The sequence below is a fragment of the Varanus komodoensis genome, unplaced genomic scaffold, assembly GCF_004798865.1.
Source record: "Varanus komodoensis strain SLA01 unplaced genomic scaffold, ASM479886v1 scaffold9, whole genome shotgun sequence".
Classification (NCBI taxonomy): Eukaryota; Metazoa; Chordata; class Lepidosauria; order Squamata; family Varanidae; genus Varanus; species Varanus komodoensis.
Window position 1 is genome coordinate 23,705,611 of NW_025336598.1, and position 20,107 is coordinate 23,725,717.

Sequence of the window (20,107 nt, forward strand, 5' to 3'; positions counted from 1 at the left end):
ATTTGCTTGTTTCTCTATTTTTGGGTGATGTTTCCACCCAAACAAATCCCATGCTGATGTTAATATTCCTTTTAAGGTGGCTGGATGCAAAAGAGGACTTAGCTCCTGTATCTGCAGAATAACTGCAGAAAATAATAACTGCAGAAAAGAATGCAATGCAGCACAAGAGCCCTGCCTACTTTTGCACATGGCCACCCTCATGTTATCGGAGGACGTAACACCAAACTTGCCAATTCAACGCAGAAGATGAAAATGAAATGTAACATTTCAAGGAGCTTTTCCTGAGCGATGAAATAATTGCAATAGCCTGCACATAAAAGAGCTCAAATGGCAGACATGAACTGTGACCCGCACAATTGTTTTAAGGTTATTATTTTGCCTAGGACAGCGGGCATAACTGCCTGATATCTGTCTCAGCCATCTGCTACAGACCTTGGTATCGTACTTAAGCTCTTTAAGTTTCTAAGCCTATGCACTTTTGCCTGGAAAAAAATTCCATTGAATACAACATGTCTTACCTTTGAGGAAAGATACACAGAATTGCATACAATTTCTAATGGTTTCTCATGGCCTATCTCTTCATTTTAGCTATGCATTTGGTTTGGGAGTTTTGTTTGTTTCTTTTCATTTTATGTGTTTGTGTCACATGCATAACTGAAGCACATGTCTATATATGTTCATAGATGTATAAAGTATACACTTCTTACAGCTGTACAGTAACAATGCTGTTTGTTCCAAAAGAAGCTCAAGCCTTCTATTCTGAGTTCTTGTATGGCATGCCACTGCATAGGAATTTCAGCATCTGTACTTTAAATCTATATAGTCACAGTATTGTCTGGTAACCAGAAACAGATTCATGTCTGAAAAAGCCTTTGATTAAAGCTATAGGCATGATATGAAACCAAACTAGCTGGTTTTGCAAGGGCCAATTAATAAATAGCCATGCAAAGTTATTATACAGTCAGTTGAAGAACTCCCCTTGATTAGTCTCCAAACTAGTTATATTCAAGAAAGTTGTCAACATTGATGTTTGCTTATTTCTCCATGTGTGGGGGTGGGAGCGAGCCCTTTGAAATGTCATGGTTCTCTCCAGATCATGGATCTGGGCCATTTGACAGACCTGAATACAAGTCATCTAGAGCCAAGCCTACTTCTGTAATGATTAAACCACACGAGCTTTCTATATTAAAACATTTCATTTGCTAATTATTCTAGAGAACCATTTCCAATTTGGAAGGGAAGCGGGAAAACACACTTTACTGGGCAGGGAAAACATGCTCCTCCTGCTGTGACACAGGCATGCATCATCTAAGTACAAAAGGAAGCATGCCTCCTTCTTTTGCATCTGTTTTATTCACATGCATATAATATATAGTCATAATATGCTGAGTGATTAATTTAGCAAACCACTAAGTGTCTATGTTGTGACTAAGTGTCTAATGTTTCAGCTGGAGAACAGCATGATTTAAAAACAAACAAACAACTAATAGAAGATATATGTGATACCTCAGCATATTATTTTCCCTGTGAACTTACTTAAAAAGAAGTGAGTTGGATTTATTGTAAAGACAAAAAAGGTTAGACTGGCTGAGAGTTCTATTAGGCAAGGCTAACTTGATTCATACAGTTCTCATCATGGAAATGTGATTCTGTCTCTTTGATGGGCATGCTGTTTAAATCCCTTGAGATAGCATTCGCATTTCAAATATTTGTCTAACTAATGCTCATTGTTGGAGCAGCATACCATTTTACCACGTCACTGCATACTGCAGCAAGTTATCAACTAGAGCCAATCATGCTGCACTTGCCAAAACCTCTGCTTATGCAATGCAGTTAGAGCTTGCTATGGCAAAGAATAGGGAAGAACAGCAATTTACTGCCAAAATTTGCCACCACCACCACGTTTTCCCATTGCCCTAGCAAGCCCTACATACACTGCGCAAGCACTCTGGTGCATTGTGACTAAGACTGAGACACAAATGGAAATAGTAATTGCTTCAGTAGTTCTGTTAAACATTGGTGTGAATGGTCTCAAATCCACTGTGTGTGTATATGTATGTGTGCATGTACGCATGTATGCATGCATATGGGGACCTTCTGTTTACAAACCATTCTTACTCTCTGTTTAAACTGTTATTTAAAATGCTACCTTTGGCACTTATTCACTAATAACCTGCACAGAGAATGCTGGTAAGGGACAGTTTAGGGAAAACAGTATTGTATGGAGGCTATGTTACTGTCTTCCCTGACTGACAGTTATCCTTCTAAAGCCATGGCAAAGTCTCCGTAAACAAGAGTAGGCTTGCCATGGGACATTGCCATGGGACATTTTCACCATGTCACTGCACACCACAGCAAATTATCTGCTTTCACTGAAGAACAAACTGCAGACTTTTAAGGCTTGAGGGTTAATTACCATGTATTGAGGTCAAGCCTCAGTGGGATTTTCATGCCATTGTTGAAGCAGGCCTTAATCTTTGCCACCTTTTACTCTCTGATGGTAGAGGCAGAACATCAGTGAAGGCCATTTCCCTTAAGTCCAAGACTGATCACCCAGATTTCAATAAGACTTCTATATATGTGTAGGTTGTGCTTTGGCTTATAGTCACCCACCTAAACAGCAAAGGATTCTGTGCCTTTGAAGAGTACATACTGATAAAGTTCAGTAATGTAAACTGAGTTATAATGTGTAGTGCCTTAGAAATATGGTACTAAATCAGGTTGGTAATCTATCTTGTATTATGATAATAGTCTGCAGATGTTATGTGGGATGGTCCCTTTGATGCCACTGAGTAAATCATCTCCTCTTTTCCACAAGTATTAGTAAAGGGTTTGTGTTTATAGAGCAGAGCTAACTTCTGAACAGCAGAGGTGGAGCAGATTCCCTCTCACAGAGCATGAACAGGGATCTGGTTCACCTGTAGGATTTGTTTACATGAAAGTTTTAACCTTCTCCTAGGCTTCTGTTTCCAGTTTCTTGGTACAATTAATCTTGGTACAATACAGATACTTGGTACAATTCAGATCAGCTCCTTTACAACTCCTTTATATATATCCCATTACACAACAACTAGCTGGCCCTGTGGCATAGTGGAACTGCACAAGTACATCAGGATTTCATGCTGCCATTCATAGAAATACCAGACTTTCATTATTAGTGAAAGAAACAAGCACACTATAATGAATACAAAGAATGGGAGAGGCCCCAGTGGAGGAGGGTTGTTGTGGAAAATATCCACAAACTGCTGTGAGTGGGGAATCATGAGCCCCAAATAAAGAGGCTTGGAGACACAGTGTGGGTTGTTGGAAATGCAGTGGAAGTGAGTGTGAGTGTCAGTACCCACACACCTCCCTGCTTCTGCTGCAGTAAGTTCAACCATGGATTAAGTCCATGGGTTCAAACTATGGGCAGTTCGTTCCCCAAGAACCCAGAGTTCTGGGTTTGAATGTCATGTGAACAACTCAGAGAACAACTCCCTGGGCTGTTTATCTCAGTGAAAGCAGTTGGGCATGCAGGAATAGAATGCACAGTCATTCCGACAGTTTTTCCAAAAACCCACACAAACTGGGTCAGTGCTTTGCAGGTTTTATCTCAAAATAGCTCATCATCATTCATCAGATGCACTCAGAGACTGCATGGAAGGTGTTGCACACAACCTGAATCAGCTGGGCTGCGCTTTCTGGACTCCCATATTGTAGATCATGCCCATTGATCGCCAACACCCTGTCATTCTCTTGAAGCTGCCCATCACGTGCAGCAACACCTCCTTCCAGCAGGTTGAAAATAAACACTCCAGTCTCATTGGCCTTGCGGACCAGCTTGATGCCCAGCTGCTCATCTGGACTGCTTTTGTTCAGAATGACATGGAAACTGTCATCAGTGTGGAAGGAAATGTCAGAAGAGAGTCCACTGTTTTGGCACCGATATCTCTGCTCTCTGAGCACTGTGAGCCGGAGGACTTGACAAGGTTGCCTCAGGATAGACAAGGCATAGCTGTGCGGCACGTTCCTAATGTCTATGCCATTTACCTGGAAGACAGAACCATAAATCAGCAAGGTAAAGGGCTGTCTAATTGGAACTGGCACTGTAGACAGTCGACCTATTTACACAGATGTCTTCCCATTAGAGTGACATGCAGCATTTGCCTTCATCAAAAGAAGCCAAGTTTTCATTATGTAATATCCTTGCCCCCAAGGACAGCACACATTGTACTGTTTTCTTCCTCTCTTGCTGATTATCTCCAGACATAATAGTTATTTTTCATTTTTATTTACCCTCTTCCTCAGGCTCCAATATCCTTTTGCCTATCTTAGTTTGAGTCTACAGCTTTCTTCTTTCCAGTGCCGTTTTGTACACACCCTCTCTTCTCTCCCACTCTTTATCTAGTGTTTCTTCTCCGTTGACCCAGTTACTTTAATTACAAGCAAGACACGTGGTCCCCACTTTCCAGACTTTTTTCTACATATAAAGGAAGCAATGAATATTGATCTTGCTCTACATTGTCATGTGCTATTTAGACAATAAGACTAGTTGAACTAAAGGAGGTTTGCTCACTTGCAGGAGATCCAAACATTAAATTCTCAGGAAATGCATCTGTTTGAAATGACTCCCAAGCAAACATTTTATAACCAATATTTTGTTTGGGTCCGCTTTATATATTTTCCTGGAATATTTGATCCTATCACTGCTATTGCTTCCAACATTTTAATCTACTGTAAGAAAAATAAATCAAGCGCTGGTTGCAGTTTGATGGTGCAGTGGGAGACCCATTGACTGTGGAAGATTTGCTCCTTCCCAGCAGCTAAACTTAGTTTTCTCTTGTAATTAGAATGATGGAATAATCAGTAAGTTCCAGCTATATCACTGGAAGAAGGGCTGGAGGATTCACCATACTGCAAACTAAGTGACAGTTCAGAGCATCAAACTAACTGACTCCCCCGTACCCAGTTATTACAAATGGTATGGGCATTTCTTGTGCTGCATAGCATACTTCTTGTTCTTTTTTTTTACACAAAGCTGCAGCCCATCCTTTAACTTAGACCACAGTGAGTGCTCTCTGTTTATCCAAGCAGTAATGGTCATCCCATCTGGGGAAGAGAATTAACAGAAGCACTAGTGTTGCTTCCACACCATTGCTTTGGTATGGGCAGCTTTCATCAATCCAGCTCCTTTCGGATGTCTGGTTACAACTCCTATCAGTCCCAACTAGCTTGGCCTTAGCAAAAATACTGAGCAAGGCTGACCAGATGCGAAGAACAAGAAAACAGGCTTGCCTTTTTTTGAAAGAGCACCACAGATCAAGCCTAGAATATGTGAGAATGCTACTGCAGTAGGCACTACAACATGGATGCAGCTAACTGTACTTTGAGTGATGGTTTTGTTTGTAGCCTTCTAAGCGGAGAAAAGACAGCAATATAATGTTAGAGACATGGACAGGAGAAGGCTTGGTTCTACACCATAACAAGGCCTGCCTAGCTCTACTCCAAACATGTACCTGTGTGCAACACATTGGCCACCCAAGCTTTAATTACTCTGGAGAATTATGGGGCAGGGATGGATTTAGGTGTATCAAATCCATGCCTATGAGAAGAAAATCCAAATAGTCCCCTTAGCTAGATTATGGATTGCTATTGAAAATAACCTCCTATGTTTGACCTTTAAAGAATTCTGTCCTAGGGAGCTTGGAGTGAAACAAGTATGTTGTTCTAATTCCCCTTCCACTGTCCCCCCCCCCCCCCCGAGTCCTGGCTCTTCAGTGTAGCCTCAAAATGTTACTTGCCATGTCCTCCAATCAAGCTGAGAGACTTTAAACAACTGTGCCTCTGCTAATGTTATTAATGGTCTCTTCATATGTGAATCCACCTGCGTGAGAGTGTACCTTCAGGATCATATCCCCTGGCAGTAATCTTCCATCTCTGGCAATTATTCCATCTCTATAGATGTGCTGTATGATGATGTGAACCAATGGCGTTTCGTTGCCTCCCACAATCCTGATGGCAAGGCTTTCACTGGGATCACTACGGCTGATCTTAATGCTGGTGATTTCACCATCTGGGATGAGGTGATATAATCTTGGGAAGACTGAAATGCATACAGAAAAGACTTATTATTTGGAATGCAGATTCTTTTTTAAAAAATCTAACTGCGAAACACGCACATTTTCCATAACTGATCCAGCTTGTAACATCTTAAATGGAGTAAAAGATTACATCACTGTTAGTTCACAGTACTGGAAGGACACTTGTGTGTGTGTTTTTTTTAAAGCCAGAATAATGCATGCAGATCTTTTACAAAAATCAAGTTTTTTTCTCTGCCATCTTTTTTAAATAGAAAAAGCAACTTCTTTTGCTAGGCTAATTATTGCATGCTAAACAGAATAACTATGAGTTCCATCAGTGATTTAGAAAACTGCAGCAGAAAGCCTCAGAGCAGAGGTGGGCAGAAAGTAGATCTCTAGATGTTTTGGCCTTGACTACCCACCAAACATGCCCATTGGCCATGCTAGAAGTTGAAGCCCAAAATATCTGGAGATCTACTTTTTGCCTACCTGTGACTTAGGCAACCTAAAATCACTAGGGATCCCGATCCCTAACTGATTTAAATGGAAATCTCTTTTTTCAATTCAGCAAAGGCCCAACCATACACCTTATTCACATCCTCATCCTTTGTGTGCCTGATTTAAAGAATAAATAGCTGGCAAGGTAGGTAAGAGAGCCAGTCTGAGTGGGACTGTGCAGTGCGGGGCTTTAACTCTTTAACCCTGCAGTGACCCCATCTGGCTTGGGGGATCTACACCAGTAGTTCATTGTGGGATTTAACGGTGCAATTCTAAGTCATCTGGGTGCCCTCTCTGAGCTGAAACATGACTCATCTATTTATCAATAATGTATGAAAGGCCTTTTTGGTGGAACAGCTGCCACGCAAACTGATTTTGTTCCTGGTGTCCCCTGAATCATTGCAGAAAATATTTGTGGGGAACTCCTCATACCACAAACAATGCAACAACCTAGAATTACACACTACTTCTAGCAGGCTGGCACCCCTAGAATTGGGTCACCAAAGCCTAAGCATCATTTTTGGTCCCACAGAATCTTGTAACATAGATCACCTTATACACCCCCCCCCCCCGCCGCAATTCAATCCCCTACAAACAGACTGATGAATCATGAAAGAAAGGTTTCCATTTATGTCTGAAATTCCATTTTCTGAATTTCTGAACTGAGACCATGGCTCACAGTTGTGCTTTTCTGGTAGGAAAAATGATGGGGAAACATGGAAAAGTTACATGTGGAAGGCAATAACATCATCTGGACCATCCCTGGGTGCAATTGTGTGAATTGGGCAAGGGGATTGCACAATAAAGACTCTGCTCTGAAGCACCCACTGATAGGGTGCAAAGTATCTGTATGTGTATGCTCACATCACTGAAGATTAGTGTGAACAAAACATTTACTTACATAACCTGTTTTGTACTTGTAGATCTTACCGGATGCACTTGTTTCCACTGTCAGCAGAATTCAATTAATTTGAACACAATATAGACTCCCCCCGCACCATGATAATAGAGTTGCAATCTAGGATGCTCCCACCCCTTCCTCAAGCTCTAGTAAAGTACAACTTTCTTTCCATCCCACTTTTAAGCTTGTCCATGTTTGGACCTTGTCTCCAATATTTTTGAATGGTCAAACCTGTCCTAGGAGTAAACTAGATTGCGAAGTCAAAGAACACAGGCAAGTGGGCAGTGACACTAAAACTCATAACTCACATTTCAGAAACAGTCTGTGAACTGCATATCCCCTCTTTCTCAAAGGCCAAATTTAATTACCCCTGGAAGTTACCTGTGCATTAGAAGGATTTTTCCCCATACACCATAATTTACCTGTTTAGAGGCTAATCAGCATCTTTAAGTTGCACATGGATTTTTTTTTTTTGCAAGATTACATTTATATGAATATAGATGCAAGATGAAGGCAGGAATAATCAAAGAATGACTCCTATTTTTGAAGATGGTTATTTCCCATGCTGTCATAATAAATTAGGTTACTGTTTGAAGGCCAGAAGAGGTTTCAGTTTCAAAATCCAGCCCTACCTTCATAATTCAGAATAAAACTTTGAATTTCATACAATGCCATCTGGACTGAATAACATGCTTTTTGAAGAGAGACAATGATAAAAACTCCATCTACCTTGAGAACCTCCTCTTGACATAGATGGATCCCCTCTGTCATTTCATATGCAGAAAGTACCTACTCAGATTAAAATCTGTAGCTCTTGTTATCAGCCTACCTTTTAACAAATTATTCTGTCATTCAGCTATACTAATTTGCTTATTGTTTTTATTATATGATTGTGCCATGACTGGACAGGTTTTTCTGCAGTATGGGACTGACTTTACTTTATTTGACACAGGACCCAGACATACCTTCTGTATCTTTTTTATGTTTCTCACTTTCTTAGCTTTTAACTCTTCATATTTTCTCCATTCTGCCCTCCCCAACTCCTTAAAATCCTAAGCAAAAGATGAAGATGTTCCACTTATTTGTGTGTTTTGCTTGATTTATTCTGTTCCCTCTGCCAAAAATGGCACTCAAGGCAGTTTTAGGTTGGGAAAACGCATGGATTGTACCAACCAGTAGAAGATCAATGTCATCGGCTGAACACACAGATGCACTTGGACTTGAGGGAATCCAAACATATTAGAAGGACCCAGTTACCAATTTGAAGCCCCATTGTTCTGAATATTAGATTTACTTTCTCCCAGTCCTTCCCCATCAAAGTGCCACAAATTAAGTAACAGCACTTACCAATGGCATCAGTATTTTACAAAATTTTAACTACTGACAAAACCAGCATCAGGTGTGATAAGGCAGGTATTGGAATGCACTACTGGTATTATTACAGTCATAAAAAACGTCTTTTTCATATTTCCATCATCTGCTTCTTCAAGTCATTTCACAAATTCTGCAGCAGCAAATCTGAGTTTTCCAGAGTTTGCACTCAACTGAAGGCTATATGTAATCCTGGCTCTCTGAACACTATACCTTTATAACCCATGTCAGCAAATGCCTGACTGTCAAATTTGCACTTAAACTTTCTAGGCATGGATTTTTCAACAATCATGAGTGCAGGGATAGCTCTAGGCTTGGGGGGACCCCAAGTATCCTCTGCTGTTGCCCCTCCTATACTTGAAGGCATCCCTGAGGCAATACTGGGGTCAGTGGATAAAGAACAAAAGGATTCTGGCTAGTACCTGACTTCAGTTCCCCAAATGACCCTGGAAGCACTGTGGGAAATTAAAATGGCAGGCAAGCAGCAAAAGCTGCCCAGGAATGGTATGTACTGATGGCCCGCATGTATGATTCAGGCCATCTATGATTCAGTCGGTATTCTACACTACTGGTCAAACCTAACCACAGCTGGTACTTAAGTTCAGTGTAGTCCTTTTTCCAACTGGACACAAAAAATATGCTGACACAACCAACCTAGTCGAGTATCTCCATTTTTTACCTAACGCCAGAAATTAGCTACATTCTAAATGCCATGCAAAGCCACCTTGCCTTCCTGTCTCCTGTGTTCTAATTCTTCTCATTAACTGCTCTCCATTCTATTTTAAGCTTTTCCAGAAAAGGAAAATGCTAATTGTTGCATACCTTTCTTTGCCCCCTTAAACTTCAATTTCTTACATGTGGATGAACTGCCAAATCTAGAAAGAAGTGCAATTTCTGTCTTGCTTTTGCCGATTCTGCTTTGTGATCTTTCTGCATGCATTTGTGTTTTGTGCACGAGAGGTGGTGTGCTATACACTGGATCTGTCAATAATAAAAAAAATGTCATCTATATACAGACATGGCTGGTCCTCTGCATCTGGAAGAATGACTATTTACTTGTTGTTGGTAGGTAATTTTTAATGGCATTGCCAGTGGTACTATTAAAATGCTATTGCTCAACTGAAAAAAATAGTAATTTTTTAAACCAAAACTTTCCAACCCAACCCTCACTGAATTATTATTCTCAAAGGAATTTTCTGTCCAATTTAAGATTTATATATTATCATTTATATAGTGGAATATGGTTTTCCCAGTTGTAATGTATGGCTGTGAGAGTTGGACCACAAGGAAGGCTGAGCACTGAAGAATTGATGCTTTTGAATGGTGGTGTTGGAGAAGATTCCTGAGAGTCCCTTGAACTACAAAGAGATCAAATCAGTCAATTCTAAAGGAAATCAACCCTGACTGCTCTTTAGAAGGTCAGGTACTGAAGCTGAAGCTCAAATACTTTGGCCATCTAATGAGAAGGAGGGACTCACTGGAAAAGACCCTAATGCTGGGAACTATTGATGGCAAAGGAAGAAGGGGACGACAGAGGATGAGGTGGCCAGATGGAGTCATTGAAGCAGTTGGTGTGAGCTTAAGTGGACTCTGAGGGACGGTGGTGGACAGGAAAGCCTAAAGGAATGTTGTCCATGGGGTCACAATGGGTTGGACCCAACTTTGCAACTGAACAACAGCAACATAGTTGAATATATGTTGAATATAGAGTCAATATAATCAAGCATTTTCCAATTTGGTCACTTCAAGATAATATGGACTGGATCTTGCAGGATTTCCGACCTCATTCCTGCTAGCTGGGGCTGATGGGAGCTGAAGTCCAAAACATCTGGAGGAAACCAGGTTGAGGGAGGCTGATGGAAGAATGGGTATAAAACCAATTGTTCTATGACAGTACATTTGCTTTGCACATGAAAAGGTCTATGTTTCAATTGCCTGTGTTTCCAGTTAAAGCAAGGGTGGGCAATTTGCAGCCTTCTAGTTGCGCAGGCCTTCAGTTTTAATCAGCCTTACCAAGCACAGCCAGTGGTGATGAATGATGTAAATTATAGTCCAAAACATTTGGAGAGCCCCATGTAAAGAATTACATACACAATTGCATATGGAATTGCCCACTGGAGAGGGCATGGCTGAAATCATTTGCTAAGGCAAGAATCTGAAAAGCAGTAGGTGGAAGATCCTCAGATAAACCAGAAAGGGGAAGTATCCAACCCACTAGCATTTAGAGGGGTTCTGACCAATCTAGAGGCTTCATATTGCTTGCCGATTACAAAGACCAATGTCTGTGCCCTTCTTTGCCTGAAGAGGGTTATGAAACCACATTTCCAAGTAGCTCAAAAACTTCAGGAGAATGAGGCTTCTCATTCCTGGGGCATTACCATTTTATTGGTTAACAAGTCCTTACTTCAGTCAGCCAGAAACCATAGTAAACTATGTTTTATAAATACTGACTGATGAAGAATGGTTAGGATTCCTGTACATGTTCTCCTGAACATGGAAGACTGCTGTGCTTAGGTGTGGAGAATAGAGCTAGCAACATCACAAAGGAGCTACATACAAACTCGTGCAAAATTAGAACTTCCATTGATATCATTGTTGCTCGTAATGTTTTTCCTCTGCAAGTTGCATTGCAAGTGCATTGCCTATGGATTTTCAACCATTATGGTCACAAGGCAAACATTTCATAATTTCCATATTCTTTAGTGCAGCAGATTTCATAGTGGGAATGGTTTTTTAAAAATTCCTCCTACACTTAATCCCACCCCCCGCCCACTGCCAACAATATGCTATCTTTTCTACTTTGGGTAGAATTGGTTAGCTGTAATTGCTTCAAATATCTTGATGAATTTAGGAAAGATCATATTTAACTGGATTGCTAAGGGATTGCATTTTCCTTTCCTTTGCTCCTCTCTTTCCTTTGCAACAGCAAGCTAAACCAATGACTAATCTTAAACAGTCAAATCCTACCAGATTTCTTTGACTCTCTAGCTATTTAAGCTCTGCTTATCAGCAAGGCAACTGTCTGGTCCACTAAGATTGCTACTAATGGGGCTTTGCCATATTTGGGCTAAAAAGTTGGAATGAAAACTACCTCCACAGCCTTTTTCTAGTCCAGGTTTTGAACAATCAGTGGCATAAATTATCAGGTGTATTATATTTTCGACTCTTTAAAATCTGCATCAATAAATCCTCCTAAGTCTCATAAGCGTGAACTTGCTATTCTCAGCAAATAGCTGTTTTAAAACAAACAAACAAAAATCATTCTGAATTTCTGCCATGAAATACACGTGATGTTTACACTGTCTCCATCCAGTGAAGAGAGTTAGGGTTTGTGTACTTATGATGGCCTGGATCAAATTCCAAGCTTTTCCATCTATTTATGCTGGAAATTCCAGGGAAACAGATTAAGTATGTGACAAATAGTTACAACCAATGCTCACCAACCATACACCCTGTAAAAACTTTCACACTCTGCCATTCCAAATGCTTAGTTTAGGCGGCTCCATTCAAAACAGATATTAGAACTTAGAAGCCACATTTATGAAATCAACATTTTGATTCACTAGAAAAACCCAATGCATACAACTGGTTACATGTATAATAATCCAGTCTCGTTTGTGGCACAACAGCAAATTGTACAAGTCTGGTAATGAATAATTAGAACTCCCAGGATTCCTGACCATTGTCCATGCTAGCTGGAGCTGATGGGAGTTGAAGTCCATCCAAAGCATTTGGAGAGTACCAGATCCACTAAACCCTCATTAGTGATGCCTTCTCCATCCTGGGCATGAATGCAGAAGCCCCGGTTTCCAATCTAGAGCTCACTGCACTTCCTTGGACCAGTTACTCTATCTCAGCCTAACCCACATCACAAAGTTGTTGTGAGGATCAAGTGGTATTGGCGGGAGAGCCCCGAGACTCTTGGAAGAACAGGATATAAATATAATTAAAATCATCATAATTTTACATTGGCATGTTGGACAGCAGGGCACAGGGAGAATACAGTAGTAAAGAATGGCTACTACTTGAACAAAAATATTTTTTGTAGCATTGTGGCCCCTTAAAGGCTAACAAATTGGTTAAGGTGTAAGCTTTTGGGGAATGTGCCCACCCCCACCTATCAGCTATGTTTGAATGCATTCTTGCATCTGACGAAGTGCTTATCCCATTATATATGTCCTAGATTTAAGACGCCAGAAGACTCTTCATTGTTTTTCCTACAACAGACTCACACAGCTACCCTGTTAGAAATATTTAACAGTGAAATTCCCTCAAAAATGCATTTTTTGGTCATTGTCCACCCAACTCTGCCTTACTGAGGAAATAGGCCATGTTTACACAGTGCAGGTTGTTCACAGTAAAATTCAGGGTGGGATTCCTGGGGCTTGTTCTCTGTTTCCATTCCCTTCAGTACTCTTACCCATAAGCCCAGCATTCTTTATGGCTTGTCTCCTCCAGGATCTCTTCCTTTAAAAAGTAGAAGGTGCCTCAGGAGTGTGCAAATAGAGCCATTTCTTCCTCTTTCTCCTTCTTGCTGCAGTAAATTGCACAAATATCCTCAGGAGATTCTTTTTTGTTTGGTTTTGTACACTTACGGCTGACATTTTCCTCTCACTGGGTAATATTCCCCCCACCCCAACCTTTGCAAATGTGTGCAAATTTGCCTATATGAAATCTCTCCTTGTGAATGTCCTTGCATGTTACCTACTGCATTTCATTCCCTTGATGGCTGAAAGAACACTGACAAGGCAAATGACACACATTGGAAGGCTGTAAGGGCATCCTTGAGGACATGTGAATGGATGATTATATGAAGAGATCTGCATAACTTCCTGGAACTAGAAAGGGAAAAAAGGTGCAGAACACGCGATGTCCTCTCCAGAGTGCTGTCTGGGTATCAGCAGAGGGGACAGTCCTTGATCAGGAATACTATTTGTGGCATGGGCAAGACCACCAAGTGAGTGTTTGGGGTCGGGGGGATTGTCACCTTACTGAGAGGCTCTGTAGCCAATCCTGACAACCCACAATTAAATTGCTTTCCTGAGTTTGGACCACACAACATCCATTCTGGGTATGATAACCCCTAAAACAAGCTACAGGACATCAGGATGGCTTATCCTGCCAAAATTAAACCACCCAGTGGAAACCAGTCCAGATTCAGAAAGCACAAGAACCCACTGTATATCATCATTCAACTGCAGTGTCATGAAGGGTAATAGAAGCAAAACCAGCAGCAAGTCACAGGGTTGACTATAGTTATGCTTCACCAATGTATAGATCAGAGTTCTCAGCCTTCAGAGTTCTCAGCCCTCCAGATGTGCTGAATTCTTCTTCCAGCTGCAGCAAACGTGGCAGGGGTATGGGAAGGCACCAGCTCAGGGAATGCTGATATGGAGATTGTATGTGAGTAAAATGAAAATTCCAGTCCATCCCAGTTTTTATATTTACATTTTGGGTCGCTTAACAAAGACAGAACAGTTTCCAGTTCTCTGACAGCTTCTGCCTGCTCTGTCTTTCTAGGGAGACCTTGATAAAAGGACAAACCTGGATCTTTTAAAATCACACATTGACTAAATGTTTATTGTTAGGGGACATATGTCTAGACATAAACTGAAGAGAAACTGACAGCTACTGAAAGGAAAGTTAAAATAATACTGGCAGTTAAACCATCTGAACTGCAGCTGACCTCAGTGAAAGCATGACATAGGAAATATAATTTTAGAAACAGCCAGCTCTTGAACCTTGACAGGATTAAATGAATACCAATTTTGATGGATGTGAAGGATTTTGAAAATGAGAGGGTAACAGCTGACAGCCACCAGGCATTTGGGCCTTGCTTAAATGTTGCTTTCTTCAAACCCCAACTCCCCAGGAGTTCTCATTGTAAAGCTGCAGTCTTTGCCTACACTGGAGAAGTGATGGGGCCCGGTTTTGATCAGCTATTTCTTTGTATCAGATGTCCAAACAGGATAATTCCCTTGAGTTTGCTTTCTGTGCAGACCTGATTCCCAATTTTATTTAAGTTGTTGCTATTGCAGCCAATATATGTGCCTCATTTGACAACATGCATCCAAATGTATTTCCCCATTGTGTTGGCATGAAGCTGCTGCAGAATTTTGGATCAGGGAATAAGAGAATGATGAAGAAGAACAGAACCTGTTCATGCAAATGTATGTACACAAATGCATGCCTGTGTGAGTGAGCCAAGTGCTGAACTTTTATGAGCCTCCCTTGGAAAAGAGCTGTATTTCTTGTACCCATAAAGTAGAAACAAAGGCTATTATACAAGCAGCAGAAGTTGAAGTAGCTTGACCAAGATTCCAACCAATGGTCCAAGACACTGGAAAGCTCTCTGGCATAAGCTTATGCATGGGTGAAATATTAATTTCTGGGGAGCCTGTTTCACAAAAGAACATCCTGATAGAGATCATCTTGAGAAAGGGACAGAGCTAATACTCTCGCATCATATATTTCCATTTCATGTCTTCTCCACAAAATATGTTTTCTCTTTGCTTATGATTTTTACCAGAAACTGAAACAGATAATTCTTCAAAAAATAGAATTGTAAGAATGGTACTGAATTCTCAAAGAAGAGCCAAATGAATAACAGGTAAAAAGTATTACCTTCCTCAGAAGTACCCAAAGTTTCAACATTCTCTTGCTCCCGTTCAGACTGGTTAGCTACAGCACTGCCACTTTTAGTCCTTCGAAGAACATTGAATGCTCTGTTTATTTTTTTAAAAGACCTGCTTCTTATAGTGGAGCGTTCAAAATGTCGAGCTAAGGGAAGAGAGAGAAATAGTGTTGATTTGGGCTACATAACCAAAAAACCATAAATATTTACTTTAAGAACTGCTAAATGGAGATAACATTAGTTCTAACTTCACTTATATATACAGTGGTACTTCGGCTCATGAACGCCTCAGTTCACGACCAAATCGGGTCGTGAACAAAAATGTCATAAAAATTTTGACTCAGGTTGCAAACTTCGCATTGGGTGGTGACCGCAATCACGGCCATCTCCCCAACCCCAAGTGGGGAGATGGCTGCGATCGTGCTGGGGGTGGGGGGGGGAGATGGCTGAGATCGCGCCCATCTTTCCTGCACAAGTGCACCCGTGATGGTGCCTGTCTTTCCTGCACAAGCGCAACCACAATCTCAGCCATCTCCCCTCCCCAGGTGCCCACGTTCGCGCTGGTCTGTCCCTCCGCAGTGCACCCGTGTTCACGCTGGTCTCTCCCCAGCAGCGATCGTGCCCTTATCTTCCCACCCACAATGCACCAGGATGACTGGTGCGTGTCAGGATGATGGGTGTGATCGTGGTCGTGCTGGGGGAGTGGGTAGATGGCTGTGCTTGTGCTCCAGGTGTTTGGGGGGGAGATGGCCATGATCTTTGTTGTTGTCACTTTGCTTCACATTTTTCTGATTAAAAAAAAAGTTACAGAACAGATTAACCTTATTTACATTGAACCTTATGGGGAAATTTAACTTGGCTCACAACCAATTTGGGTCACGACCAGAGTCCTGGAACAGATTAAGTTTGTGAGCTGAGGTAACACTGTAGTTTGACAAATCCAATGGACTTACAGGCCTCAATGTATGTTCACAATTCTGCAAGAATTACAAAAAGCAGTATTTTGCATTGATACTGTGGGATGCCAAATTAATCAGTGTAGTTAATTAGGCATAGGACTGAAACATTTGACATAGTGTACATGCCATAGTAAAAGTAGAGTATATTGAGGGAAAGGAAGTTCCAATGAAATAAGCTGTGATTCCTCTCTGATTTCATTGGAATAACCTCTTTTATTTTTGCTTCTAACCAGGTCAACAAGCTATCACTGACCTGGTTAACATATAACAATAACCCATAATTATTTCAAAGATAGATTCCTGGTCTGAGCAGCAATATGTAAATATGCATCCTCCTGCGCTCCCATCACATGACTTTCAAGTAACAATCCATGGTTTGTTATTGGGTAACTATGAAACAGCTTATCTACTAAACAACCCAGAGTTTCCTGGTTCAGCCACCATAACAACCTGGAAATGCCCTGTTCCTGGATTGTTGTCATGGATATTCTAGATTGTTGATAGCTGAATGCAGAAGTGACAGGTGCACTGGAGACCATGTACTCACTCACCCCTGCTTAGCCATGGCAATTCTTGATTAAACAATATAGGAATGGCTGCTTTGTGTGAACCAGGTCAATGTGTCTCCGAAGCTCATGGTGCTATTCTTCAAACAATGCATGCTATAGTTAGGGATACTGAAGGATTTTCTTCAGTCCACATTTCAAAGTGAAACTACCAGACCTACATCTCCAAAACAAATGCACAGAGCTCTTGCAGTTCTGCAAATTTTGCATGCTGGTCTCAGTTCAAAAGAATGAACAAAATGCATACTTTAGGTTAATTACATTTAGATGTGTGTATATTTTGTTGAGAAAATATGTTCCAAAATACTATTAAAGACATACTTTTCTCATGGGTTTTTTTGGAAAACATCTCAAATGAATATGAAAATGGATAAACTCATGAATGGCACATCTAAAATAGGCTGATCCATCCTGCTAGCTATTATATAAGCAGCTACTCAATTCTTTTCATGCATTCTTTCTTTGCTTAAGGCGGATAAGAAACAAATTAGGTTTTAAATTGAAAATTAAAAATTAAAAATAATCATATATAAGCTGGTGCTACTACTGCTTCTATGGCTACTGTCGCACTGGAAAGATGTGGAAGCAAACAAATAAAGATTTGCATGCACACACGTGCGCACACACACACACACACACACACGGAATAACTGAAGACTAACTTCTGAAAGCTCATATGAGGCTCATTACTTGCAAAGTCCATATATTTCCTGTGCATTTTGTGTCTCATTACTTAGGACCTGCCACTCCAACAAGCACTAACAAGGTCAAATAAGATCTGGCCATTTCCTGAACATGTCTATATATGTAAAGTGAGTAGAGAAATGTAATGCACCATGTGGTTCAATTAAATTCCAAGAATGCATTTAGCATCAGATCCCATCAGAATTTAATCCTGAGTGCTCACACACCATATAATATTAATTTCCTTTCTCCCTGTCTTCCTTTTCTTTTCAGAACAAAGTGGTCCTCTTACCACATTTGAAATAATTGGTGAACAATCCTCTTATTTCATCGCTTGTCCTGCAGGAAGCTAATTTAGGCTCTCAAGACCCCACATCCACTTTCCAACGCAGTTTCCTCCTCCCCAGGACAAGTATATAAACAGGTACACATAAAAATGGCAGAAAGGCAGGGCCATTCTGAGAAAGTTACGCAGACTCTGAGGTGCTTCTCTCTGACTCTTACTTCTAGTTTGGCTGCTTCTGTTAAGCTCTGCAGAACTGGCTCCTGTCTGGTGGTCTTCGGAGGTGGTGCTGAAGGCTGGATTAATGAGGCCTGGCTCATCTGTCATTAAGGCTATAGTGGCGGCAGCAGAGAGCTCTGGGCCAAGAGCGGCTACAGTTAAAGCGGCATTAGAATCAGGGGACCCATCCTGTGAACGTCGCTTTCGCTCCTTGGTAAGGCCATAATGAGATGCTCCTTTACATCTAAGGTAAGGGAAGAGAGACAGATCATATTATGAAAACTCCTTGGATTTGCTTAAAACAAATGGAGGCATGCAATCTTTCTTTAGAGATTTGAAATCTGCCAGACCTGTTCAGCCAGATATATAATAGGACAGAGGGGAATAGATAATAATGACCAAGTGTATCCACAGCCACAACAAGGGATGATAGCTCTATTTTGCCACCCTCGATTCTTTGAACAAAGCATTTTCCGTGCCCAGACTAAGTAATGCAAACAAACCCATAAGTTAACACTGATTTATTGGATTAAGCAAGGAATCATAGTAAACAGTGAACACTATGAAAAGATGCCAGGGATGTCTTGTTTTCCCCAAGTGGTAAAGTCAAAAGGAGGGGAAGACAACATCTCACAATGATAGCTAAAATTATGAATTCACATGAAAAGCCTACTTTGGGTGAAAAACCCATTCTAGCCACACATGCCTGTTTGTAGCTGCAGTCCCCCTGCATAGCAGCTGGAGACACAAGCCTACCAGGTGACCGATCAAGACAAAGAATGGAGTTATAATCACTCCTTTGTCTTTGGACTAATGAAAGCGGGCAGTGTGAGGCACAAAAGCTTGTTTGTGTCACTTTATGTTTGGGGAAAGAAAAAGCCACACAGAGAAGAGGCATCCGAGTCCCGTGCCATGACAAAGCGTCTGGCCCAGTGGCCATCCCTTCACAAGTGGCCCTGCAGCTGCCTTCCAGGCTCCGCATTCCCACCGCCTTTGTGAAAGGCTTTCCCAGAAACAATCTGAATGAGACCTCCCTCGTGGCTCCACCTGTTTGTTAGGCAGAGTTTGGATGCTCTAAACAATTGCAGGTTTAGGCATGCTAATGAAGGCCCTTCCCTTTTGACTTCCCACCTTCCCGCCCCACAGCAGTTAAGATCCTCCTTTTCTAGCCCCCTGGTTTCAAGATTAACAAGAGCACCATTCAGGGATGACACGGAGCAATATTTCTTCCACCAGTGTTTCCAATCACATACATTACCCTTCACAAGACCTATATATCTGCTTACTTATGAAAAACCAAACAACCACAACAAGGTAGGCATGTCATGAATGTAGCCTATTGGAGCCTGGGGTCAGACTAGATGGCCCGGAAACCCCTTCTGGCTTACTCTGTTTCTATGTTTCTAAATAGTCTTAAAATATACTTTCCCTCCTCCTTTTCCTTTCCAAGCAATTTTTATTATAACCAAGACTTTGAACTTGTGTGATAATCTGGTCTCCTACCATGAGCTTCTCTCCTTGCTCTGTAATCCTCATTGAACGCCCTGAACAAAGTGATCAGGCATCATTCTACTCATTCATTAATTCTTTCATTCAATTTGTATGTTGCCCTTTGGTATAAATATTCTTAGAGTGGCCTGCATGACAATAATTAAGACAGTCAACAAATAATAATGAAATGGTGCAAGATAAAAAGGTGGCTAAAACCAGTTTTCTCAGAAGTTAAATGGCAGAGGAGGGGCGGGGAGACATCTTGGCCTGGAGGTGTCAGGTAAACAAAGAGGAGGTGTAAGGTAAACCTCTGTGGAAATGTTTACCTAAAGCTGGACCTTGAAACGGAAGTCCTAGAAGTTTCTGAGGCGGGAAAAGGTTACAGTCAAGGCTGTACAAATTGTGACTCACCAGATCTAATGCAGCCTATCATTACCTCTAC

At 41.2% G+C, this 20,107-nt stretch overlaps 1 protein-coding gene across 2 annotated transcripts in view; it reads right to left on the reverse strand.

Moving 5' to 3' along the window:
• Positions 1-20,107, reverse strand: part of LNX1 (ligand of numb-protein X 1) — a 124,676-nt gene that overhangs the window by 22,624 nt on the left and 81,945 nt on the right. For both annotated transcript variants that reach the window (XM_044417832.1, XM_044417833.1), the window contains 4 exons: positions 18,177-18,418; positions 15,454-15,609; positions 5,880-6,082; positions 3,658-4,029 (listed from right to left, as the gene is read on the reverse strand). In XM_044417832.1, the coding sequence (XP_044273767.1) occupies positions 3,658-4,029; positions 5,880-6,082; positions 15,454-15,609; positions 18,177-18,418 (973 nt within the window). The remainder of the gene's footprint in view (positions 1-3,657; positions 4,030-5,879; positions 6,083-15,453; positions 15,610-18,176; positions 18,419-20,107) is intronic.